The sequence below is a fragment of the Hypanus sabinus genome, chromosome 2 (genome assembly GCF_030144855.1).
Source record: "Hypanus sabinus isolate sHypSab1 chromosome 2, sHypSab1.hap1, whole genome shotgun sequence".
In the NCBI taxonomy this organism is placed as follows: domain Eukaryota; kingdom Metazoa; phylum Chordata; class Chondrichthyes; order Myliobatiformes; family Dasyatidae; genus Hypanus; species Hypanus sabinus.
This window is the reverse complement of record NC_082707.1, coordinates 42,928,718-42,955,464: the sequence shown is the minus strand read 5'-3', so window position 1 is coordinate 42,955,464 and position 26,747 is coordinate 42,928,718. Positions and strand designations below refer to the sequence as shown.

At 40.3% G+C, this 26,747-nt stretch overlaps 1 protein-coding gene across 3 annotated transcripts in view; it reads left to right on the top strand.

Moving 5' to 3' along the window:
- The window catches only part of dcun1d1 (DCN1, defective in cullin neddylation 1, domain containing 1 (S. cerevisiae)), an 80,524-nt gene that overhangs the window by 6,485 nt on the left and 47,292 nt on the right, over positions 1–26,747 (top strand). For 2 of the 3 annotated variants that reach the window (XM_059944887.1, XM_059944875.1), the window contains exon 2: positions 7,930–8,146. In XM_059944887.1, the coding sequence (XP_059800870.1) occupies positions 7,972–8,146 (175 nt within the window). In that variant the 5' untranslated portion in view covers positions 7,930–7,971. Of the gene's footprint in view, positions 1–5,720; positions 5,860–7,929; positions 8,147–26,747 lie in introns of all 3 variants that reach the window. The other variant, XM_059944881.1, reaches the window with a different exon arrangement.

The window sequence follows — 26,747 nt, the reverse complement described above, 5'->3', positions numbered from 1 at the left end:
GACTCACTGGTCTATAATTTCCAGTGTTATCTCTGCTTTCTTTCTTGAACAAGGGAATAACATTTGCAACCCTCCAATCCTCCAGTACTTATGTTCATATTGATGATGCAAAGATCATTGCCAGAGGCTTAGCAATCTTCTCCCTTGCTTCCCATGATAGCCTGGGTTATATCTCATCTGGTCCTCGTAACTTATCTAACTTAATGCTTTTCAAAAGCTTCAGCATATCCTCTTAATGTCTATATGCACAAGCATTTCAGTCTATTGTAAGTCATTCCCAGAATTGCCAAGGTCTGTTTCCCTGGTGAGTACTGAAGTATTCATTAAGTACCTCTGCTACCTCCTCTGATTCCATGCACACATTTCCACTATCGCACCTGATTGGTCCTATTCTCACAGGGTTCATCTTGCTCTTCACATATTTGTAGAATGCCTTGGGGTTTTCCTTAATCCTGCTCACCAAGGCCTTTTCATGACCCCTTCTGGCTCTGCTAATTCCATTCTTAAACTCCTTCCTAGCAACCTTGTAATTTTCTAGAGCTCTAACAGTACCTAGTTTTTTGAACCTTTCATAAGCTTTTCTTAACTAGATTTTCTACATCCTTTGTATACCATGGTTCTTTAACCCTACCATCCTTTCCCTGTCTCAATGGAACATATCTATGCAGAACTCCATGCAAATATTCCCTGAACATTTGCCACATTAATGCCATGCATTTCCCTGAGGAAGAAAGCAAGAGGAAGGCAGAGACAAATGGTGATGGAGAGGGCAGCCAGAGAACTGGAAATGAATACCGTTGAATTGATCCACTTGACCCAAAACAGGAGTGTGTGGGCCATGGCAGTCAAAGCTCAGACTGGGCCTGGCACCTGATGATGATGATTTCCCTGAGAACATCTGCCCCCAATTTATACTGCTAAGTTCCAGCCTAATAGCATCATATTTCCCACTACCCCAATTAAATGTTTTCCCAAATTGTCTGCTCCTATCTTTCTCTAGCACTATGGTGAAGGAGATAGAGTTATGGTCACTACCTTAAAAATGCTGTCCCACTCAGAGATCTGACACCTGACCAGGTTCATTTCCCATACCAGATCAAGTACAGCCTCTCCTCTAGTTGGCTTATTTACATATTGTGTCAGGAAACCTTCCTGAATACACCTAACAAACTCCACCCCATCTAAACCTGCTAAGGAGATGCCAATCAATATTAGGAATGTAAAAATCTCCCATCACAACAACCCTATTATTATTGCACTGTTCCAGAATCTGCCTCCCTATCTGCTTCTTAATATCCCTGTCACTATTTGGGGGTTCTATTAAAAAAAACATCCAGTAGAGTTATTGCCCCTTTCCCGTTTCTGACTTCCACCCACACAGACACAGTAGACCATCCCTCCATTGCTTTCTCCTTTTCTGCAGCCATGACAATATTTCTGATTAGCAATGCCATGCCCCCACCCCCTTGCCTCCCTCTCTGTTCTTTTTGAAACATCTAAAGCCTGGCACATTCAGCAGCCATTCCTGCTCCTGAGACAAGACTCTGTAATGGCTACAATGTCACAGTTCCACACTCTGTTCATCTGCCTGGTTTATGATATTCCTTGCATTAAAATAGACACATCTAAAACCGTCAGGCAGATTCTCTAACATCTGCCTATCCTTCCTCACAAACTCCCTACAAGCTGTTTCTGCTTGTGCTCCAGCCTCCCCATCCTCTGCCTCTTTACTTCAGTTCCCACCCCCCCGCCCCCCACAAATCCAGTTTAAACCCTCCCCAATAGCAGTAGCAAACCTCCCTGCCAGGATATTGGTCTGCTTTGGATTCAAGTGCAACCCGTCTTTTTTGTACTGGTCACCTCTGCCCCAGAAGGGGTCCCAGTGATCCAAAAATCTGAATCCCTGCCTCATGCTCCAATCCTTCAGCTACACATTTATCCTCCACCTCATTCTATTCCTATATTCACTGTTGCGTGGCACATGCAGCAATCCTGAGATTACAACCTTTGAGATCCTGCTTCTCAGCTTCCTTCCTAACTCCCTGTATTCTGCTTTCAGGACTTCTACCCTTTTTCTACCCATGTCGTTGCTACCAATATGTACACGACCTCTGGCTACTCGCCCTCCCATTTCAGGATATTGTGGACGCACTCAGATACACCATGAGCCTTGGCACCTGGAAGGCAAACTACCATCCTTGTGCTTTTTTGCATCCACAGAATCTCCCATCTATCCCCCTAACTATAGCGTCCCCTAATCCCACTGCCCTCCTCTTCTGTTTCCTACCTTTCTGAGCCACAGGGCCAGACTTGGTGCCAGACTGTTGCTTCCCCCAGGTAGGTCCCCCCCTCCCCCCAAAAAAAAGTACTCAAAATGGAGTACTTATGGTTAAAAGGGACAGCCACAGCCTGATGGTCACCCCATTATTTGTCTTCTGTGGCCCCGGGATGACTACCTGCCTATAGCTCTTGTCTATCACCTCCTCACTCTCCCTAACAAGCCGAAGGTCATTGAGCTGCAGCTCCAGTTCCCTAACTTGGTCTCTAAGGAGCTGCAGCTCGATATGCCTGGTGCAGATGTGGTTATCAGGGAGGGTGGAGGTCTCCCGGACATCCCACATCTGACACCCAGAACAGAAAACTGTCCTCGCAGTCATACCCACTATTCTAATACGCAAGCTCCTGTGAGATGCTCCATTTTTAAACTCTGCTTCCCAATTTCTCTTCAAATTGATTGGTCTGCAGCTTTTTACCAAAGTGCATGACTATACACTTCTCTACACTGTATTCCATCTGCTACTACTTTGCCTATTCTCTTAATCTGTTTTAAATCCCTGCAGACACCCTGCTTCCTCAACAGTACCTGCCCCTCCACCTATCTTCATATCATATGTAAACTTGACCACAAAACCACCAATTCTGTCATTTAAATCAATGACATTTTACACAAAAGGACGTGGTCCCAACACTGAACCATGTGATGTAGGTACCCCTTTTACCTAACTCATTTGTATCTTATCTCCAGGCCTGCAGTTCTGCTCTCTTGAGTATCCTCAGATTTATTTGTTGTAGTTTGTGGCTGCTAATAGTCATAATTTCTACTTTTGCTTCTCCTCACAACCCTGTCTTTGACTAAACTTTTGCTCATCACTTCTAATGTTTCCTCATATCGATTAAAATCTAGTTAGTTAGTAAGTTTGCAGAGGAATCTGAGAATATCTTATTAATTGAAACCACTGTTTGTGGCCGGACATTTTTTTTTAGTAGTATGTTGGGACTGATTGCCCTAGAGTCCAGGCTGTTGAAGGCCTTCGAGCTTGTAATCAGAAAAGTTGCAAATAGTTCAAGTTAAAATAATTAAAGCTAAGATAAATTTGATAGTATTAGAAAATGGACAAAATAACAATAAATTAACACTTTCATGATCAACAATCAGAAATAATTGGAGTTGTACTATATATGCCCTTCATTTTAGATGTAAAGCAAAGGATATTTTGTTTATTCCATAGTACTGAGTTCAGTACTGATGCAGGAGGTCAGATGTGCCAGCATCTCACCTTGAATTTTTCTACACTGCAGTGGCATGAAAGTCAGTGTTGAACTGTCCCATGAAGAAAATGTATCTGGATATTCCCATGTGACTCAAAATGCTGGAGGAACTCAGCACATGAGGCAGCATCCATGGTGGGGAATAAACAGTGGATGGTTTGGGTCTTGAAGAAGGGTCTCAGCCCAACACACTTACTTTTTATTTCCCTCCATAGAAGCTGCTTCACCTGTTGAGTGACTTCTGCTTGTGTGATACTCAAGATTTCTGCACTATCTCAAGCTTATGGATATTCTGGTGAAAGATATGTTTAGTCTTGTTTCAGTGCTTATAAAATGTGTTCAGCCCTTCCCCCCCCCCCAAAGAAGTTTTCATGTTTTATTGTTTTACAACATTGAATCACAATGGATTTAATTTGGCTTTTTTGACACTGATCAACAGAAAAAGAATCTTCTGTGTCTACATAGTGATCTAAATTAATTACAAAAATTAAACACAAAATAATTGATTGCTTAAGTATTCACCCCCCCCCCCCCCCCTTAATATGACACACTAAATCATCACTGGTGCTGCCAATTGGTTTTAGAAGTCATATCAATAGTTAATGGAGATCTGTTTTTGGAGACTTGTATGCAGTCAAAGTGTTTCTGGGAGATCCAACTGCTGGTGAGTCAGTATCCTGGCAAAAACTACACCATGAAGACAAAAGAATACTCTAAGCAGCTCTGCGAAAAGGTTATTGAAAAGCACAAGTCAGAAGATGGATACAAGAAAATTTCCAAGTTACTGAATATCCCTTGGAGTACAGTTAAGTGAATCGTTAAGAAATGGAAAGAGTATGGCACAGCTGTAAATCTGCCTAGAGCAAGCCATTTGCAAAAACTGACTGTGCAAGAAGAGAACTACTGAGGGAGGCCACCAAGAGACCCATGACAACTCTGGAGGAGTTACAAGCTTCAGTGGCAGAGATGGGAGAGGCAGCACATACAACAACTGTTTGCCCGGGTGCTTCACCAGTTGTAGCTTTATGGGAGAGTGGTAAAGAGAAAACCACTGTTGGGGAAAAAAACTCACATGAAATCTCAACCACAGTTTGCCAGAAGGCACGCGAGAAACTGAAGTCAGCTGGAAGAAGATTCTATGATCTGATAAAACCAAAATTGAGCTTTCTGATGATCAGACTAAATGCTATGTTTGGCATAGGACAAACAGCGCACGTCAAAAACACACCATCCCTACTGTGAACAATTGTGGTGTCTGCGCCATGCTGTGGGTTGCTTCACTGCAGCAGGCCCTGGAAGGCTTGTGAAGGTAGACGGTAAAATGAATGCAGCAAAATACAGGGAAATTCTGGAGGAAAATCTGATGCAGACTGGAAGAGAACTGTGACTTGGGAGAAGATTTGTTTTCCAGCAAGACAATTACCCCAATCATAAAGCCAAAGCTACACAAGAATGGCTGAAAAACAACAAAGGAATAATGTCCTGGAGTGGCCAAGTCAGAGTCCAGACCTCAATCCAATTGAGAATTTGTGGTTGAACTTAAATAGGGCTGTTCACTTACAATCCCCATGCAATCTTACAGAGCTTAAGCAGTTTTGTAAAGAAGAATGGGTGGAAAAATTGCAGTGTCCAGATGCGCAAAGGTGATAGAGACCGATCCACAAAGACTCAAGGCTGTGATTGCTGCCAAAGATGGATCTATTGAATACTGCCTTGAAGGGGGTGATCTCTTATGCAATCAATTAGTTTGTATGTTACATTTGTAATTTATCTCACTTTGTACAGATGTATTTTCACTTCGACATGAAAACAATAAAACACAAAATGTCTGGGAGTAGAGGATGGGGGGGGGGTGAGTACTTTTTGTAGGCACAGCATACCTTGAAAATTCTATTTACAAATTTCAAAATTTCTAATTGTTTTAGAACGTACAGTACTGTTGGCCCAAAGTGTTGTTACCTTTCTAACCTACTCCACAATCTTAATTCTTTCCCTCCTACATAGCCCGGATCCGACCCTCCATTTTTCTTTCATCCATGTGCCTATCTCAGAGACTCTTAAATGTGTCTAATGCATCAGACTCAAATGTTATATTAATGGATTTCTTTAGTATCGATTGTAACTTTGATGCTGGTCTGTATTTGGATTAACTGACTCCTGATATTTTATAGGTGGCTGAACTGAGTGCTTAGCAAGTTGTCTTTCGCTACTTACTGTTATCACAATTCATCCAATGACACAATGTATGACATCTAGTGTTAAAGGTTTCCTGTCAGCTCTTGCTGTTCCAGGTGACATCAGTGATGTGAGGTGACTAAAGCTTATTTCTTCATTCTGCATTAAGTAGGGCTAAATGAATACAGTACTTATTTTCACTAGCAAAAATATAAGTTGCTGGAAGAACTCAATGGGTCAAATGTCATTTGTGCAGGCAAAGGATGGTTAAGATTTCCTGGTGAGACCCTGTATCATATTGTTGCAGAGCCTTGAATTGAGACTGCTTGACCCACTGAAGTTCAAAGTAAATGTATTATCAAAGTACATTTATGTCAGCATGAGATTCATTTTCATGTGGACAGTCATAATAAATAGAAAGAAACAATAGAAAAAATGAAAAACTACACAAGACACTCATAAACAACCAGTGTGTAAATACAAGAAAAAATAATTTCAAGAAAAATAAGTAATCAAAAGATATCGAACATCAACTGTATTTACATAAGTCTTTAAAAATATATGTAAGAATACAAGTCTTTAAAAATGAGTCCATAGGGTATAGAATCAGTTCATTGTTGAGGTGAGTGAAGTTATCTTCTCTGGTGCAGAACCTAATGGTTGAAGGGTAATATCTGTTCCTGAACCTGGTGGTGCTGTGGGACTTGAGGGTCCTGTGTGTCCCTCCTGTTGGCAGTAGTGAGAAGAGATCATGGACTTGGATGGTGGGAGCCCTTGATGATGGATACTGCTTTTCTGTGACAGTGTTCCTTTGTAAATGTGCTCAATGGTGGGGAGGACTTTACCCATGATGGAATAGGCAATATTCACCACTTGTAGATTTTTCCATTCAAGGGCATTTCCATATCAGGCTTTGATGCAACCAATCAGATACTCACCAACATGCATCTAGAAAATTTTGTCAACGTTTTAGATGACATGAGGAACCTGTGCAAACTTCTGAGTCGAGGCGCTGCCGTGCTTTGTAATGACTGTTACAAGCTGGACCCAGGATAGAATTGCAGACTGATAATGCTAAGCAATTTAAATTTGCTGACTCTCTCCCTCTCATTCCCTCACTGAGGACTGGCTCATGGAGCTGTGGTTTCCTGCTGTAGTCAATAATCATCTCTTTTGTTTTGCTTTGGTTTTTCCAGCATTTACTTTGGCCAGAATTTCACCATCTGCAGTTTCTTGCGATTCTCTGCTTTTCCATATTTGGTTTTCCCTAGATGATTGATCTGTGGTGGCCACTGTTGAGGATTTCCCACTATTATTAGGGTTCCTTCATGATCTGATAGATGATATAATTTGGATAATGCATTTGAATCTTCCAACTTCTAATAGAGCAATATAAGGTGCTTTATACTGATGTGACTTAAACCAAAGAAAGTCAGTTAAGGAAAGTAGATGTGACCCTTGACCTTTTCCTGATTTTTATTGTGATTATTACCTTAGCACCTGTTTACAAGATTTCAATGAATAGAGTTTTATTAGTTTACAGGTATAATGTCACTGAGTGCTAAATTAATGAAGAACAAGACTAATAATGAATTAATGTTCACTGTGGTATTTTGTTGAAGATGGTGTTTATTTTGCAGAATTTGTAATTCAGACTACCAGCAGGAAGTAGTCCACCTGGATTACTACAGAGTTCAGGCTACCACCTGGAAACTTAAATTCAGTGAAGTCAATAGATCTGATATAAAAAGCTTGTATGAATAATGATAATAAAATTCTTGATTTGCTCTCACACATCTGATTTGCTAATGGCCTTTACAGAAAGAAATCCCAACAGGACCATGGACTCGTTGACTTTTAGCAACCTTCTGAAATGTCCTTTCATACCACTCAGTTTATTCACAACCACAACAGTTGGGGTTTTTTTTAAGGAGAGTTACTAATCATCTTAAGGGCAGTATGGGGATGAACAATAAATGCTAGACCACCAATAATACCTGCGTCCTACAAATAAATACATTTTTAAGGAAAGATATTGGTTGTCTATTTTAAAAATACAACTTTTGGATGGAGCTGTCCTTTTGGCTATGATGTGTTGCAGGACTTGATTATGCTTATATATGTAAATATAAGCATATTTGTGATATTTGGAAAAAGTACTCCTATAGACTAGGCACTGTAACATGTTCCTTTTTTGTTTTGTAGAACAAGCTGAAGTCCTCACAGAAGGATAAAGTGCGGCAGTTTATGGTCTTTACACAGTCCAGTGAAAAAACTGCAGTATGTTGTTTATCACAGAACGATTGGAAATTAGATGTTGCTACAGACAATTTTTTTCAAAATCCAGAACTTTATGTTCGAGAAAGTCTGAAAGGTTCATTGGATAGAAAGAGATTAGATCAGCTATACAATAGATACAGAGGTGAGTACGTTTTTCTTCGTATTTGTTAAGCATAAATTTAAATAGTGAGAGCTTAACTGATTTCAGAGCCTCACTGAATATCTGTGATTAATCTGTGCTTTTCCTTTGTGATCTTTACAAAACTATTCAAAATAAATGTTATGTCCTCTGCAGCCCTAATGGGACTTATTGTTTTGCTAAAGGAAGGCCTCAGTGTATGGACTTGTGATTAGTGGTGTGACTTAAACAACATACACTTGTTGAAGAAAGTAAATAAACTACTTGAATTTGTACTTTTTTTCTGTTGCATGAATATAAATTGCATGTCTGAACCAGCTTAGCCACTGTTGACATGATTTCAATAACTTTCACAATCCATCGGATTGATTTCACTGGAGTAATAGATTATCCATCGCATCTATGATTCAATGTTTAAAAACTTGGAAAAACTTGCAAGTCAATTCATGATTCTTCTGGGAACTAATTGCTTTGGAACATAATAGCCAGAGATTTGATTTAATAGATTGCACTGGTATAGAACATAGAGTGCTACTGTGCAGTATAGGCCTTTCAGCCCACAATGTCAGCTGACCCCTTTAACCTATTTTAAGATCAATTGGGGCCTCATACATAATGCACCATTTTTTTTAAGCATCCATGTGCCTATTTAGCATTCCTTAAATGCCCTAATGTATTTGCATCGATTACCACCTCAGCAGGGTGTTCCACACACCCATCGCTGTCTGTGTAAGGAACTTGCTTCTGATACGTCCCCTATACTTTTCCCTAGCCACCTTAAAATTATATCCCCTTGTGTTAGCCATTTCTGTCCTGGAAAAATGTTTTTAGCTATTTATTTGATCTGTGCCTCTTGTCATATATGCCTGTCATCCTCCTGTCCTCCCAAGGTAAAAGCTCTAGTTCACTCAACCTAGCCTCAAAGACTTTCTCTCTAAACCTGGAAGCATCCGGGTAAAACTCTGCACCCTCTCTAAAGCTTCTACATTCTTCCTATAACGATGTGATCAGAACTGAATGCAATATTCCAGGTGTGATCTAACCAGGGTTAACCAGGGTTTTATAGAGCTACAACATTACCTCATGGATCCTGAACTCAATCCCCTAACAACTTGAGTTCACACACCATAGGACTTCTTAACAACACTATCGACTTGCACAACATCTTTGAGGGATCTATGGATCTGGACCCCAAGATTCCTCTTTCTGCCAAGGATCATGCCACTCTCACTATATTGTGCCTTCAAATTCATCCTTCCAAAGTGAATCACTTCACTGTTTGGCCTTCATAGATCAGGAAATCAAGTAGAGGAGTTGGGTTTGTTCCAGTAAGAAGGCATCATTCAGTGGTGACTGTTTGGGTACAGCTCTAATGGGAATCATCATGTATTCCTGTTCAGGATTACTACAGCTGAGATCCACAGTTACAGTCATGAGTACTTCAGTAGGCAACATCATTTTAAGATGTTTTTTAAAAAACCATTGATACTAAAAATTGAAGAATTTTGGACAGCAGAATCTGGCCATGAGTAGAGTTCCTCTTTAAGAAAATGGAAGCTAGGGCGCTGTGCACAGATAACAATTGAAACACAGATGCCTTCAACTTTCACTCCTGACTATCCAGCTGGGAAACAGTCTCTGGAAAATAAAGTTGAAGACCTCCAGAGGAACATCAGGGACTGCTGTATATGCTGCTTTGTGGAAACATGGTTCACACTGGCAATTTTGAATGCAACACTGCAGTCCGTTGGCTTCATCATCCTCCACAAAGGCAGGTCTTCTCAGTCTTTTAAAGGCAGAGGAGGTGGAGTTTACTTTATAATTAACTCATCGTGATGCACAAGCCTGGTAGTTGTCTCAGTTCTGCTCACATGACCTGGAACAGAAAGCAGTCACATGTCGTCCATTTTACCTGTCAAGGGAGTTTTCGCTATCATTCTGGTGGCAGTGTACCTTCCACCTCTGGCCAATATCAGGCAGGTACTGGAGGAGTGGAGCAACGTAATCAGCAGGCATGAAATCTGCATGCTGATTCCTTCTATCATTGTGAGAGATTTCAACCAGGCTACCTTGAAGAAGTTTCTGAACAACTGCCACCAACTTTTGACTTGTGAAACCAGATTGGCCAATACTCTTGACCACCGTTATACCACCCTCAGGAACATTTACTGTGCCATTCTGTACCACACTTTGGAAAAGACTAATCACCTGGCTGTACTTCTACTCCCTGTGTCTAAGCAGAGACTAAAGACTGCAGCACCAATGGTGAAGACTAAGAAAGTATGGTCAAGGTCGAGGAGTACTTGCAGGACTGCTTTGAGTTGGTGAATTGGACAATATTCAGGGATTCGTCTTTGATTCGGTATGAATACTTAGTGTCATCAACTTCATCAAAACGTGTGTGGATGAGTGAGTGCCCAAACCAAGAGATTTGTAGTCTGCTGAGGATGAGATCTGTGACATTCAAGATCAGTGATCCACAACTATACAAAGTCCAAGGCTATATTATGGGTGAGGAAACAATTCCTGTTGAAGTTAGAGATGGAATTGGATGCACATCAGCTCTGGTAGGGTTTGTAGGCCCTTGCTTCCTACAAGGTGAAACCTAACATCATGAATGGCTGTGATGCTTTACTCCCAGATAAGCTTTGCATCTTTTATGCATGCTTTAAAAGGGAGAATACACCTGTGCTATTCCCTGCAGCATCTAGTGAGTCTGTGAAGTTTGTCTCAGAAGCCGATGTTATAAGTTTCAAGAGGGTGAACCTGCACAAGGTGTCATGCCCTGATGGTGTACCTGGTAGGGCTCTGAAAACCTGTGCCAACCAACTGGCAGGAGTGTTCAAGGAAATATTCAATCTCTCACTGTGGTAGTGGGCGATTTCCACTTGTTTCAAAAGGGTGACAATCGTACCAATGCCCAAGAAGAGCAGGATGGGTTGCCTCAACAAATATCGCCCAGTGCCACTCACATCTACTGTGATGACGTGATTTGAGAGGTTTGTCATGGCTCGAATCAATTTCTGCCTCAGCAAGGACTTGGACCTGCTGCAATTTGCCTTTCGCACTGGCTTTCCACTCGGCTTTGGATTACCCAGACAATAGTAATACCTATGTCAGGCTGCTGTTTATTGATTTCAGCTCAGTGTTCAACACAATTATACCTTCAGTACTAATCAACAAGCTCCAAAACCTGGGCCTCTGTACCTCTGTCTGCAACTGTATCCTTGACTTCCTCATTAGACCACTGTCAGTGCAGATTGGAAATAACATCTCCTCCTCACTAACAGTCAATACTGGTGCACCTCAAGGATGCGTGCTTAGCCCACTGCTCTACTCTCTACACCCTCAATTATGTGGCTAGGCACAGCTCAAATGCTATCTGTAAATTTGCTGATGACACAACTATTGTTGTAGAATTTCAGTTGGTGATGAATGAGATCGATCAGCTGGTTGAATGGTATCACAGCAACAAACTTGCACTGTGTCAGTGAGATCAAGGAATTGATTCTGGACTGGGAAGGGGAAGTCGAGGGAATACATACCAGCCCTCATTGAGGGTTCAGAAGTAGAAAGGGTGAGCAGTTTCAAGTTCCTGGGTGTCAACATCTCTAAGGATCTATCCTGGGCCCAAAATATTGATGCAATTACAAAGAAGCATAACAGCAGCTATATTTCATTAGGATTTTGAGGAGAATTTGTATATCACCAAAGATATTCACAAATTTTTACAGATGTACTGTGAAGAACATTCTAACTACTGCATTACTGTCTGGTATGGAGTGTCTACTGGATAGGACTGGGGAAAACATTACATAGCTTTGTAAACCCTGCTAGCTCCATCATTGATACTTGTCACCCCAGCTTCGAGGACATCTTCAGAAGACAATGCCTCAAAAAGGCAGCAGTCATCATTAAGGACGCCCATCCTTAAGAAATGCCCTCTTTTTATTACTGCCATCAAGGAAGAGGCACAGGGGCCTAAAACAACACACTCAATGTTTCAAGAATGGTTTCTTATCTGCCATCAGATTTCTGTCTGGACCATAAACACTACCTCAGTATTTTTTCCTCTCTTTTTGCACTATTTATTTAAGTTAATGTTTTAATATATATTGTAATTTATAGTTTTTATTATGTATTGTAATGTACTGTTGCAACAAGACAACAAATTTCATGATAAATGCCACTGATATTAAACCTGATTGTTGTTCTGTTGAAGTTGTATAAGATTTTGGTGAGGCTAAATTTTGGCAACTCTGTGCAGGAAGCTTGAAAGCTTGCAGCGGTACATGGATGGGAGATGTATGGAGGTCTGTGCTTTGGGTGCAAGTAGATGGGACTAGGCAGAAAACCAGGCCAGCATGGACTAATGGTTTGACGGGTTTGTTTCTGTGCTGTCGTGCTCTTTAACCATTAATTGAAACAATATCATCAGCTGGGGAAAACATAAGACATCTTATCATTTCTGTGCATGACTTTGGGATTATGGGAGAGTTTTTCTCAAAGTGAATACATATAGATGTTCTTAAAGCAATAACAATTTTTGGTTTGTTTTCACTTTTATCCTTTAAGTTGATATGTGGCTTAAGTGTGTGTGGTTTATTGGTGGGATGCACCTCAGTCAGACAGCTGTTGTGAGTTTGAGTTTGGATTGTACATGACAAGCCTTTCAGTTATGAACATGGTCATGGCAATGTGAATTCCTGTATTCTCAATTCTGCATTTACATTTTATCAAAGGTATCTCTTATATATATGTAGCCAAAATCCTGAATTCTGAAACAGAAACAAAATGTTGGAAATATTTGGCACCTTTGAGAACATCTGTGGAGAGAAAACTGGAATTATTTCTTCAGGCTGATGACCTTTCATCACAACAGTCTGAATAGGTCATTCTGAAATATTAACTCTGCTTCTCTCTCTATAGATATCTGGCCTGCTGATTTTTTTCTAGCATTTACTGTTGTATTTTATTGTTGATATTTTTCCTGTGCACAAATGTTAAATGGGGCACGAGGCATCAATAATGTTTGCTTTGTGAAACATATTGCTGAGACCTCATTCCTGAAATGCACTGACAACCATTGGCAGAGAAGATTTGGTGGGGGGGGGGGGGGGGGGAAGAACAGTAATTAAACACTTGTTAAAAACAATTGTTTAATCTCCTGTATTGAGATGTTTAAGCTATTGGGAGGCTGTAATTTTTTAAAGATTTTAAACATGAGGGAATAACTTAATGAACAATTGGAAAAAATAAAAACAGAACATCTTCCTCCTAATCTCCTGGTCTGAAATTCAATTCAAACAAGTCTTCCACTAGGTCTGGCTGCCACAGATGCAAACTTTCCAGTATAATGCAGTGAAATCCTTGCAAAAAGATATTTTTGCGATGCGCGTGGACTTCGGGATTCTTGGGCACCTCAGAAGTATTCTGGAGTGAGTGAATTGCTTTTGAAGTTTATTTATCATTAAGAAATGGAGGTCTATGGTATAGAAATGGGTCATTTGGCCTGTCATCCCCATTCTGACCATTGGGCGCTCCTGCATGCTAATTCCCTCTCCCAGCATTTGGCTCATTTCTTTTTATGCCAGTGTGTTTTACGGGCTCGTCTAGAGAATTCTTAAATGCTGTCAACATCCCTGTTTCCACCATTCTTGGGCAATGCATTCCAGGTACTTGCCTGTCAGGGTGGAAGAATGTCAATTGCTTTTTACAGAAAAGTTCCAAACTTTTAGCAACCTTTGTCAATGGAATATTTCTTAACTTCTGAGAAGCCTGCGTCTAATTTCTAATCTATATGCCCTATAAATACAGTCATTCTCTAATTTATATAACTAGTTATTTTCAATTTACTATAGGTTCAGATTGTATCAGTTTGTCCCTAACCTTTTAAATTGTCAGAAATACAAACTAGTCTAATTAATCACTTCTTGTAGTTTAACTTTTGGATCTCCACTGGTTGTTTTACAATTGTTTAAATAGGTTTATCAACTTATCAGCGCTTGGTCTTAACAAAATCCCCTTCAATATTGAATAGTTTTATTAATTTTATCCTTGGCCATCTCTACACTAGGCAAAAAAACTCCCACCAAATGTCTAATTTGATAGTCTTTATATGTAAATTAAACACTTAATTACTGAAATTCTACTAAAAATTTGACAACCTTCCTAATGAGTGTCACCTATAACACAATACTCTGAAACCCAACCAGTTATTAATAGCTTCCTACCCTTTATCCTTTCAAACATTATTACTTTCAAATACAGTAGATTGCAGTTAACTGGGCCATATCGGGATCAATACATTTTGGCCCAGTTAAGCAGCTGCCCCAATTAGCCAAAGTTTCATGGAAATAAAGTTATATAAAAGATAAATTACCATTTAAATGAGTAACAAATTATGTATTTAAATGAAATACAGAACAAATTAGAACATTACTACTACAGTATTATAAATTATTAGTTTTTATTATTGATGGAGGAATTAATCCAGAGTACACTGCCATGATTTTTTGATTGACTGTAAGAATAAAATCAGTGCAGATACCTCGTGCAGCAAATGGCTGCCTTCATACATTGTATTCTTCAAATCTTCATTTTCATTGTAACATTCAAGATAATTGTCAATGCCTTCAAATTCTCCGTAGTCCTAACTAGTTGAAGTAGTGAAATTGCTTAATTTTCATTCCTGACTGTTTCTGGCATCCTCAACACTGAATGCTTGAAACAGCAGTGAGTAAAATAGTTGTGAATTGTCTTATTGTTTATTACTCGCCGTCAGTGACAAAAATCACAAAACATACACAACTGAAGCTATTTCAGAACTGTTTGCTGTAGCACAGTGTAATGTTTAAAAGCTAAGCATGACTGATAGTTAGAAACTGTTCAGTAACAGTCTCCTGTCGCAATTAAGTGGCATAGTGTCCCAAGTAAATGAAGGGAATTCTTCCTATATGCTCTTAAAAACCAAAAAACTAATCCCCAGATTAGTGGCTACCCCAATTAGTGATGGCCCAATTAACCAGAATTCACTGTATTTGTGTATATGTGAAATGTCTGATCTGTTTTTTGCCTTGCCTTTGAAATGTAACATTGTATTGCTTCCAAAAAAGCAATTCTGTTACGATATTTGGAAGCAATGTTGCGTCTTTTTTAAAATCTATTCCTTTTAATGTTTGTAAATTCTACCCAGCAGTACTGTTCTGCAGCAGTCTGAATGGTGGGAATGAACTTGATGCTAGCAAATTTAGCAAAATCAATTTTGTGATTAGTTTCAAGGTGGAGGAACTGTAGTAATAAGCTATTGGAAGAGTTTTGATAGAGGTGGCTGTGTAGAGAAATCTCAGGAAATTATGACATATGCTCTGTAGAAGTAACTTTTTACTATTTCCTGGCATATCTGGCCCTGCAATTAGTAGAATAGATGTCTTATGAACTTGGGTATTTGCCTCCTTGCTGTGATATGCTTTCAAAGGTATTGCTTTTCTTAGTTTTCTAGTTGAGGATGGGGAAGATTTTTGGGGTTAGTTGATGTCTGGAGAGGATTAGAGAAGGACTATGAACGGATTTGAGCACTTAATTTTTTATGCACAAATTCAAATTATTCATAAAGTATATCTGATCATTTTTGGTGTCATGAAAGGCGTAGATATTTTTTAATTTTTAAAAAATCTTTCTCTCTGAATTTTGCGTAATTAAGTTGAGAGAACACAAAAGCACTTACTTGAAATTTGTCTGGACTATTCAGAACAAAAATTAACTTCAAATATCTGTTGGTTGACACTAATGTGTAATTTTTCCTAAACCTGCTATGCTGCTTATAAAGCTTAGGAAATAATAGAAAAACTTGCACGTAAAGATCACTTCTGCCATGGCAAGGACATATGGAAAAATATGTTCTAGCTTCATTATTTTCAGACTATATCAACCATACAGATATTTTCTGCTGTGTTACATTTTCAGTTCTGTGTATCATTTCAAGATTCAAATACACTTATTGTCAAAGAATGTGTTAATTATGCAACATTGAGATTTGCTTGCTCATAGGTAGCTACGAAGCAAGAATCTTGAAAGGACCCAGTTAATAAAAAAGAAATAAAAATAAAAGACCAACACCGGATGTGCAAAGAGGAAAGAAAAACACATCATGCAAATAATTAAAGTGAATAACGACACTGAATTAAACATTGAGTCCTCAGATCTGAACCCTGTAGTAGGCCCAAAGCTCTCACTTACTAGTTCTTCATATTTCATTAGATCTATTAATACAGATTTGAAAATCACAGAAGTAGATTTTGCTTCTCTTGAGCTATGCATTTTTGGTATGATGAAAGAGGCAGGATTATAATTGTTATAACCTCATTCATTGTTTTTTAAAATCATTTTCTAAACTTTCTTCCAATAAGTAATCCAGTGAAATCAATTGTAATCAAGTGGAGAAAGAAATACTGGAAGTTATGTAAACACAAAAAGCTATATTTTTGCTGATGGGATGCAAACCTACATTAAAGGTTTCTCTATTATTTGCATTGTTCCTCCAAGTTCTGAAACGCTCAATTATTTCTACAAAAAATCATAGGCACTGTTGGAATTGTGATTAATTTGTACACATATTTAAGGATGAGGTCCAGAAAGACTAGTATAATGTATTCTACAAAGTATTTTCAACATAAATGAAGGACGAATGTTAGGTAAGTTTTGTTCTGATTTTCTGAAAAGCTTGAAGTCGTTTTCAATTTCTGAATTTTTTTTCCCTTTCCAAGTGTTTCTGATGAAATGTTTGGATACTATTTTCCATTTTAAATATTTTTCCCTATTGCTTCTAAATCGCCAATAAGCAAGTTATGATATACTTTATACATGGGTCCTAAGCCTTTGATGTATGAAACGAGGGAATGTTGGAGCAGTGTCAATCCTGGACTTGTGCTAAAAAGGAATAACATTAAATTTGAAGATTGGAGAAATTATGCAGAAGCTTCATATTCTTGTTCATGAAAAATATATAATATTTAAAAAATTGGAAGCATGACACTATGAAGTATAAGAAATTCATTCTTAAAAACTAAGTAATACAGAACCAAAGATACATTAATAGAATTGGAATGAGTTAACACTGATTCAGAGGAATATGCATATGTATCTGGTTTTGTTGATGGTAAATGAATAAAATTACCATTTATTAAAGACCATTAAAAGTGATGGAATTGATAGTATTAGAAATAAAAAAACATGATATTTGAGATGTGTGAATTATAAAATCAAGTGTGCGTTCTTTAACCAGTCAGTGAAGAATCTTCTAGGATTTGCAGACCCTAAATCATAAGGGTAGAACTTATCTCTAGGTAGTTGGTGTACTCGAGTGAAGAAAAATGAGATTGAGAAAGAATTGGGTCATTTGAGTTTCTTGCTTTGTGACTGCCTATAAGCAGACAAATTTCAAGGTGTATAATTTATATATCATTTTATAATAACTGTGCTTGGTGAATCTTTGAAATAGAATTCTGAACACAGAAGCTTTAATAGGACGGTTGAATGAACATCATACTTGTTTGTCCTAACCACCCTATGCCAATATTCATGTTCCATTAAAACCTCCTGTCATCATGACACGTCTAGCTCTTATCAGCATTCTCTCTTCCCTTCTCTCTTTCTTATCTTGCCTGTCCTTAAGTACTTCTATATTAGGAGGACGTCACGTGATGATGTAGGATCAAGATGTGGAAATCCAGCTCTCCTGTAAAAAAAAACAGTAAAATAATGTTTAAGTGAAGAAAAGTTAGTAAATACTTTTTAAAAGATACGTATAAACTACTCAGGATTGTCTTAAGATATGTCTCCTATGTGTCCATGGAGCATGTGGGGATCTTCCGATATCCAGGCATTCTTTCTTCCTTTTTTTCTCTTTTTTTACTTTCTACAGGGATATGTTAGGGGGGGGGGGGAAGGGTTAATAATTTTTTTTCCTTCTGTAACCATTTGAAAATTCAATAAAAAAATTCATATTAAAAAAAAAAGTGTACTTCTGTATTGCTTGTTGCCACCACACCCTTTGCTGGCAAATTCTATGTCCTCAGCCCCCTGAAAAAAATAGTATCTTTTGAATGCCTTATGTAATTTTTTTGGTGATTGTCTTATTGCTTGCTTTAGGATCTCTGTTCTTCCCTCCAAAATGAAAATATGGATTTATGTCATGGTGATCAGCGTATGTTTAAGGATTTTCAATAAGTTGCACCTTAATTTTTAAAAAGGCTTCCAAGCTTTTGTAGCTTCACATTTTTTCATTCCCTCCAGTGTCTATATCTCCTTTCTGTAGTATGGTGACAAAAACTGCATGTGATACATAATGTTTATTATACTCAGATTTCCTTCACTCCTTTAACCCTGAAGCGATGTGATTTTACTCATCAAATGTATTTGTTTGTAACTGTGCTTAATATCACCCAGCAATGTTCACACCAGATTGTGAAATGCCATTCTGTACCTCACACTTTGATGATGAAATTATTTTACTCATTAAGTGTACATTATTTTATTTGTTGTAAAGCTCCACATTTTTGACTACATACCCCTTTTGGAAGTTCTTTTGATTCCAGAATCTAAATTGTTAATATGGCAAGCAACTATGATTACAGAACAACTTTATGGAGCCTTATTTTGTACTTCCTAAACTTATTATTTACTGCTACTGTCAGCAGTCTGTTTGGAAGCCTTTGAGTTTTCTGTTGTCCTATATCTTAATATGTTCTGGCAGTTGTTAATCTATTATCTAGTAGCCTATGGAAGGCTGTTTATAAATCCAATTATGTCAATTGCAATCTTGCTATCTAATATTTCTCTAGATTAGGTTCAAAGTGTTCAATTATTTTGAACAAGGAAGGCGATACTTCTGAAATATATCCTGCATTTTCTTTAATTTTAGTTTCTAAATGTTTTGCTTGACAAATCATGAATTGATTTATACTATGTACCATTAATTAAATATACTGGGCAATACATTCTTCTGAAGTACATGTGTTATAGTAGTTATTCAGCAGTCCTGTGGCCAGAACACTTCCCTACTGGATCTCTAAGTATATGGTAAAATCCCTTTCTTATTGCTTTATTCTTTTAAAATGTCAGTTTGCATTCCATCTGGACCATAACAATGGGGAAATTCACTGAGAAAAAACAAAAAAAATAGAAAAAACAAAATGTGTTTAATAATGAGTTGGTAACTGCGATCTTGGTGTGCTCATTTGTAATTAAACTTGTTTGTGTTAGGAAAGAAAGCAATTTAAAAAATCAAATTTGTATTTTGACCTCTATTGTAAAGAATATGGAGTATAAAATTAAGGAACTCTTGCAACGTTTGTAGACAACTGCTTGTGTATTAGGAGCACTGTTTAGCTTTGGACTCTTGCCCTGGAACTGGTGCAATGGTAATTCACCGCACTGATTCCTATGTTTGAAGAATGACTCAGATTGGTCTTTCCTTGATAGTTTAGTAGAATGAAGTATGATCTCATGGATATGTGTAAAATTCTGAGAATAAGTGACAAATTGTTGCTGAGAGCATTTCCTGTGTCTGGAGAACTGTGAATTGAAAGGTTCACCATAGTGTTTGGGAGAAGAGTTAGTCATTCAGGAGATGAGAAGTTTTTAATGCAGTGAACCAGTGGAATTTATTGAGAATATTCATGGTTGAAATCAGTTAGATGTTTGAATATTATCAGAAATGGAGGATTTGGGGATTGAGCATCTATGTGGGCAAAGCAGTGGATCAGCCATAATCAGGTTAAGTAACGGTAATCTTGAGGCTGTGTGCTCTACAACAGCTTTGATTTCATATGGATTGGGTGGCAGGGAGAGGGGTTGTTTGTCATAAGTTTGAGTAGTTCATGTAAAAAAAACACTTAAATTTGGCTATAGTATCTCTATATTTTCTGATATGTGATGTCTCCCTTCAACTCTATCATAAATTGATAGAAAATTTAGAGTACAGAATTATGTTAGAGAAAACTGGAAAAATGGCTCCCCAAGCTACACTTGCCTACAAATACTAGATCCATAAGTCATAGTTCTTCAAATATGTATCCAAATATTTTTGAAATTGGGATAAAGATTTTTGCTGCTATCAGCATTTCAAGCAAAGAATTCCAGACCATTAGCACCAAGATGGAAAAAAATCCTTTGTTCCTTTCAACAACTTCTTCAAATCTATGCCTATTCTTGTTTGACCCTTTTATAAAAGGCTTCCTGTTAATTCTCTAGGAGCTTCTCTGGTTTATCCAAACTAGCCTCAATCATACCACCAGAGCAACATCTTTGAAAATCTCCTCTACTAAGTAATTGTTCTTGTAATGTGGTGACCAGACTATTCTACAGTACTCAACAGTAGCTCAACTGGTATTGAGGAAACAATCATTCGATCAGACAGTAGCTATAGAAAGATGATAGTTAACATTTCAAGTCTTAAGACCATTGAATACAGCCCTTCTGTAGCAGGGTAAGACCGGGGTTGCTAAGGCAATCCTGATGTTTATGGAATGCTCTAATTCAGGGGTTTATGGAACGCTCTAAGCAAGTGCCCAAAATGGCGGTACAGGTTTCCCCTGCTAATGGAAGGTAGAGCGTTCCTATGAAACTGTTTGTAAGCCGAAATGTCGTAAAGCGAAGAAGCAATTACCATTAATTTTTTGGGAAAAATTTTTGACCATTCCTAGACCCAAAAAATAACCTACCAAATAACACACAAAACCTAAAATAACACGAACATATAGTAAAAGCAGGAAAGATATGATAAATATACAGACTATATAAAGTAGAAATATTGTATGTACGGTGTAGTTTCTCTTATCAGAACCGGGAAGAATGAGACAAAATAGATTTGGAGAAAAAAAATCGACACATACATGCGTGTGCACACAACTGCCCGCACAAGGCTTCACGGTCATGGTTGTCTTCCTTGGGGTAAACACACGTATAAAGCGGGCGTCTTTTTTTCGTAAAAGTGAGAATTCTCTTTGGTTAGCGAGAACAGGTACTAATGTAGGTTTTTCAGAACAGCGAGCTGTCGTAAAGCGAACATTTGAAAAACGAGCCACCTGTAGTCCAAAAAGTTCTGTTATGTGCAGAGATTATCATTGATTAATTAATTGATTAATGACTTTTATTGGTTGGGTGCTGCTGCAGTGTAATGGATACTGCAACAGGATTGCAGCTTGATATTGCAGACTTCAGAGTGATTCTGGTGCTTTTCTGTAAGGAGCCTTTTTATCCTTGTGGAATGTGTGAGTTTTCTCCAGGCTGTCCAGCTTCCTCCCACACTCCAAAGAAGTACTGGGTATGTTAATTAGTCATTGTAAATTGTCCCATAATTAGGTTCGGGTTAATTGTGGTTGTGGGGTTGCTGGGGGCTGGAAGGGCCTACTTTGTGCTGTATTGCTAAATAAATTTTAAAAAAAGTTAACTTTTCAGGTCAAAAAAGTCTTCCATTGGGTTCTTCAGAGCTGGACGAGTTAAGGAAACAAGTTAGGTTGAAATTGCACAGAAGATGGCAGCGGGATAGATGAGACAAAAGAAAAATCAGTTGGGCAAGGTCAGGGTTGCTAAGGTGATCCTGATGTTTTACAGCACCATTCAGTTAATACTCTAATGGAAGCAGTTAGAGGGACAAAGTTTAAAAGGATACCTTAAAGCTGTTGCTGAAACTAAAACAAAATGACTTCAGAGCTGGCAACGTCTATGGAGAGAGAAAAACACGGGTAATATAAATCAATAACCTTACTTCTGAACCAGTATTAATACAAACAAAAAAAGTGAGCTATCTCACATTCAAAGTAAACTTATTATCAAAATACTCTGTCACCATATATAACTGAGATTCATTTTATTTGAAGCATACTCAGTAAACCCATAATAGAATAATAACTAATTAGAATCAATGAAAGACCACACCAACTTTGGTGTTCAACCAGCATGCAAAAGGCAACAAGCTGTGCAAATACAAAATAAATAAATATTGAGAACATGATGAAGAATCTTTGAAAGTGAATCAATATGTTGTGGATGCATTTCTGTGCTGGGGTGAGTGAAGTTAATCCCCTTTGGTTCAAGAGCCTAATGGTTGAGGGGTAACAACTGTTCCTAAACCTGGTGGCGTACGTCCTGAGGCTCCTGTACCTTTTTTCTGAAGGCAGCAGTGAGAAAAGAGCATGGCCTAGATGGTGCAGTTCCGTGATAATGAATGCCGCTGTCCTGCAATTACCACAAAGGTAATAATCTCTGGATTACTACCAATGCCACGTACTGGTCAGAGTAGAAATAGGATATTTCCGATGAATACGTGGCTTGAAAAATGGTGCAAGGGGGAGGGTTTCAAATTTCTGGGGCATTGGAACCAGTTCTGGAGGAGGTGGGACCGGTACAAACAGGATGGTCTGGACTGGAACCAATGTCCTAGGGGGAGCGTTTGCTACTGTTATTCAGGAGGATTTAAACTAATGTGGCAGGGGGATGAGAACAAGTGTAGAGAGAGGGGTGTAAAATGAGAGTAGAAGCAAAAAGTAGTAAGGTGAAAAGTAAAAGTGGCAGGCAGGCAAATCCAGAGCAAAAATCAGAAAGGGCCACTTTTCAACATAATTGTATAAGGGCTAAGAGTGTTGTAAAAACAAGCCTGAAGGCTTTGTGTGTCAATGCAAAGAGCATTCGTAACAAGATGGAGGAATTGAATGTGCAAATAGTTATTAATGAATATGAAAACACAAAATGCTGGCAGAACTCAGCAGGCCAGACAGCATCAATGGAAGGAGGTAGTGAAAACATTTCGGGCCAAAACCCTTCATCAGGAATGAAGTAACATGGGATGGTCGAGGGGGGATAAGAAGGGGGGGGGGGGAGGGATAAAGTAGAGAGCTGGGAAATGATAGGCTGGAGGGAAATGGGCTAGGGGTAGGTGGAGAATTATGGGAAATAAAAGAGAAAGAAAGGTAAGGCTGGGGGAGATTACAGTGGGGGGGGGGGGGGTGGGGAGAAGAGAGAGAAAGAGAACCAGACTAAAATAATAGGGATGGGGGTAAGGGGAGGGCAGGGGTATCAATGGAGGTCTGTGAGTTGGATGTTCATGCCGGCAGGCAGGAAGCTACCTAGGCGGGAGATAAGGTATTGCTCCATCGACCTGCATGTGGCCTCATCTTGATGGTAGAGGAGGCCATGGACAGACATGTCGGGGTGGGAGTGGTCTGTGGAATTGAAGTGTGTGGCCATAGGGAGATCCCGCCACTGCGCCGGTGTTCGGCGAAACGGTCTCCCAGTCTGCGGCGGGTCTCCCCAATGTATAAATGGCCACATCGGGAGCACTGGATACAGTATATCACCCCAGTTGACTCGCAGGTGAAGTGGTGCCTCACCTGAAAGGACTGTCTGAGGCCTGGGATGGTGGTGAGGGAAGAAGTGTGGGAGCAGGTGTAGCACTTCTTCCGTTTGCAGGGATGAGTGCCTGGAGGGAGGTCGGTGGGGAGGGATGGGGGGGATGAATGGACAAGGGAGTCGCGTAGGGAGCGATCCATGCGGAAAGCCAAGAGTTCGGGGAGGGGAAGATGTGGCTGGTGGTGGGATCATGTAGGAGGTGGCGGAAGTTACGGAGGATTATACGTTGGATCTGTGGGCTGGTAGGGTGAGGGGTGAGGACCAGGGGGACTCTATCCCTGGTGGACTGGCGGGGGATGGGGTGAGGGTAGAGGTGCATGAAATATGGGAGACGCGATGGAGGGCAGAGTTGATAGTGGACGAAGGGAAGCCCCTTTCTTTAAAAAAGGAAGACATCTCCCTTGTCCTAGAATGAAAGGCCTCATCCTGAGAGCAGAATCAGCGGAGGCGGAGGAATTGAGAGAAAGGGATAGCATTTTTGCAGGAGACAGGTGGGAGGAGGAATAGTCTAGGTAGCTGTGGGAGTTAGTAGGTTTGTAGTAGACGTTGGTGGATAGGCTGTCTCCAGAGATAGAAACAGGAAGATCTAGAAAGGGGAGGGAGGTGTCAGAAATAGACCAGGTGAATTTGAGGGCGGGGTGAAAGTTGGAGGCGAAGTTAATGAAGTCGACAAGCTCAGCATGTATGCAGGAAGCAGCGCCAATGCAGTCATCGATATAACGTAAGAAAAGAGGAGGACAGATACCGGTATAGGCTTGGAACGTAGATTGCTCCACATGGCCGACAAAAAGGCAGCAATAGCTAGGACCCATGCAGGTGCCCATGGCTATGCCTTTAGTTTGGAGGAAGTGGGAGGAGCCAAAGGAGAAATTGTTAGTGTGAGGACTAATTCTGCGAGGTGGAGAAGAGTGGTGGGAGAGGGTGATTGGTTGGGTCTGGAATCCAGGAAGAAACGGAGAGCTTGGAGACCTTCCTGGTGAGAGATAGAGGTTTATAGGGACTGGATGTCCGTGGTGAAAATGAGGTGGTGGGGTCCAGGGAACTTGAAGTCTTTGAAGAGATGTAAAGCATGGGAGGTATCACAGACATAGGTGGGAAGTGATTGAACAAGGGGAGATAAAACAGAGTCGAGATAGGCAGAAATGAGTTCAGTGGGGCAGGAGCAAGCAGAGACGATGGGTCTGCCTGGACAGGCAGGTTTGTGAATCTTAGGAGGTAGAAATGAGAAGTGCGGGGTGTGGGAACTATAAGTTTGGTGGCCGTGGATGGGGGATCTCCCGAGCTGATGAGATTGGAAATGGTTTGGGAGACAATGGACTGGTGCTCCCTCGAGTCATTGTCCAGGGGTAGATAAGAGGAGGTGTCAGCGAGTTGTCGTCGTGCCTTCGCTATGTACAGGTCAGTGCGCCAGACAACAACAGCACCCCCCTTATCAGCGGGTTTGATGGTAATGTTGGGATTGTTGCAGAGGGAATGGAGAGCGAGCGTTCAGAGGGGGTAAGGTTGGAATTGGAGCAAGGGGTGGTGAAGTCGAGACGGTTAATGTCCCAATGGCAATTAGAGATGAACAGATCCAGGTCGGGTAGAAGTCCTGGGCGGGGAGTCCATGAGGAGGAGGAGGAGGGTTGGAGATGGGAGAGTGGGTCATCAGGGGTGGGAGAGTCCCTACCGAAGAAGTGGGCTCGAAGACAGAGCCGGCGGAAGAAGACCTCCACGTTCTGGCGCACGTGGAACTCACTGAGGTGAGGGCAAAGGGGGACAAAGGTGAGGCCCTTACTAAGGACAGAGTGCTCAGCCTCAGAGAGAGGAAGGTCGGAGGGGATGGTGAAGACCCGGCAGGGTTGAGAGCTCTGGTCCGAGGTGGGTGGGAGGCTGGTGGAGTCGGTGGGGAAGGGGTGGGGGTGAGAGGAAGCTGAAGCCCCCGAGGGCCTGGGAACCGGTAATTGAACCTCAGGCTCGGAAGGATCAGATGGCAGTGTGCTGGTGGGGGAAGGGGAGATGGCAGCGCGTGGAGGTCCAGCTCGGAGGTCAAGGCTGGGATCCGGCGTGCTGGTGGGGGGAGTGGGGGGTGGGGGGAGATGGCAGCATGAGGAGGTCCAACTGGAAGTTCAAGGCTGGAGTCTCTGAGGGGGTGGCCATGGCCGTAGGAACCCACGGTGGTGGTACTGGAGTCCGGGTTCGGAGTCTGTTCGGTGCTGTGATTGGCAGCGGGGGTCGCAATCCGAGATTCATGCGTGTTGGCGTCGGAGCCGATGGGCTCTGGGGTCCGCAGATGGGTGATTTTGCGGTGTTTGACGGACAAAACAAAGTTTAAAAAAAACGATTGCTTTAATGAATATGATATAGTTGGTATCACAGAGACATGGCTCCAGGGTGACCAAGGATGGGAGCTCAACATCCAGGGATATTCAATATTAAGGAGGGATAGACAGAAAAGAAAAGGAGGTGGGGTAGCATTGCTGGTTAGAGAGGAGATTAACGCAATAGAAAGGAAGGACATTAGCCTGGAGGATGTGGAGTCAATATGGGTAGAGCTCCATTACACTAAGGGGCAGAAAACATTGGTGGGAGTTGTGTACAGGCCACCTAACAATAGTAGTGAGGTTGGGGATGGCATTAAACAGGAAATTAGAAATGCATACAATAAAGGAACAGTAGTTATAATGGGTGACTTCAATCTACATATAGATTGGGTGAACCAAATTGGTAAGGGTGCTGAGAAAGAGGATTTCTTGGAATGTATGCGGGATGGTTTCCTGAATCAACATGTTGAGGAATCAACTAGAGAACAGGCCATTCTAGATTGGGTATTGAGCAATGAGGAAGGGTTAGTTAGCAATCTTGTTGTGGAGGCCTCTTGGGTAAGAATGACCATAATATGGTGGAATTTTTAAATAAGATGGAGAGTGACATAGTTAATTCAGAAACGAAGGTTCTGAACTTAAAGAAGGGCAACTTTGAAGGTATGAGACATGAATTAGCTAAGATAGACTGGCAAATGATACTTAAAGGGTTGACGGTGGATATGCAATGGCAAACATTTAAAGATCGCATGGATGAACTACAACAATTGTTCATCCCAGTTTGGCAAAAGAATAAACCAGGGAAGGTAGTGCACCCATAGCTGACAAGGGAAATTGGGGATAGTATCAAGTCCAAAGAAGAAACATATAAATTAGCGAAAAAAAGCGGCACA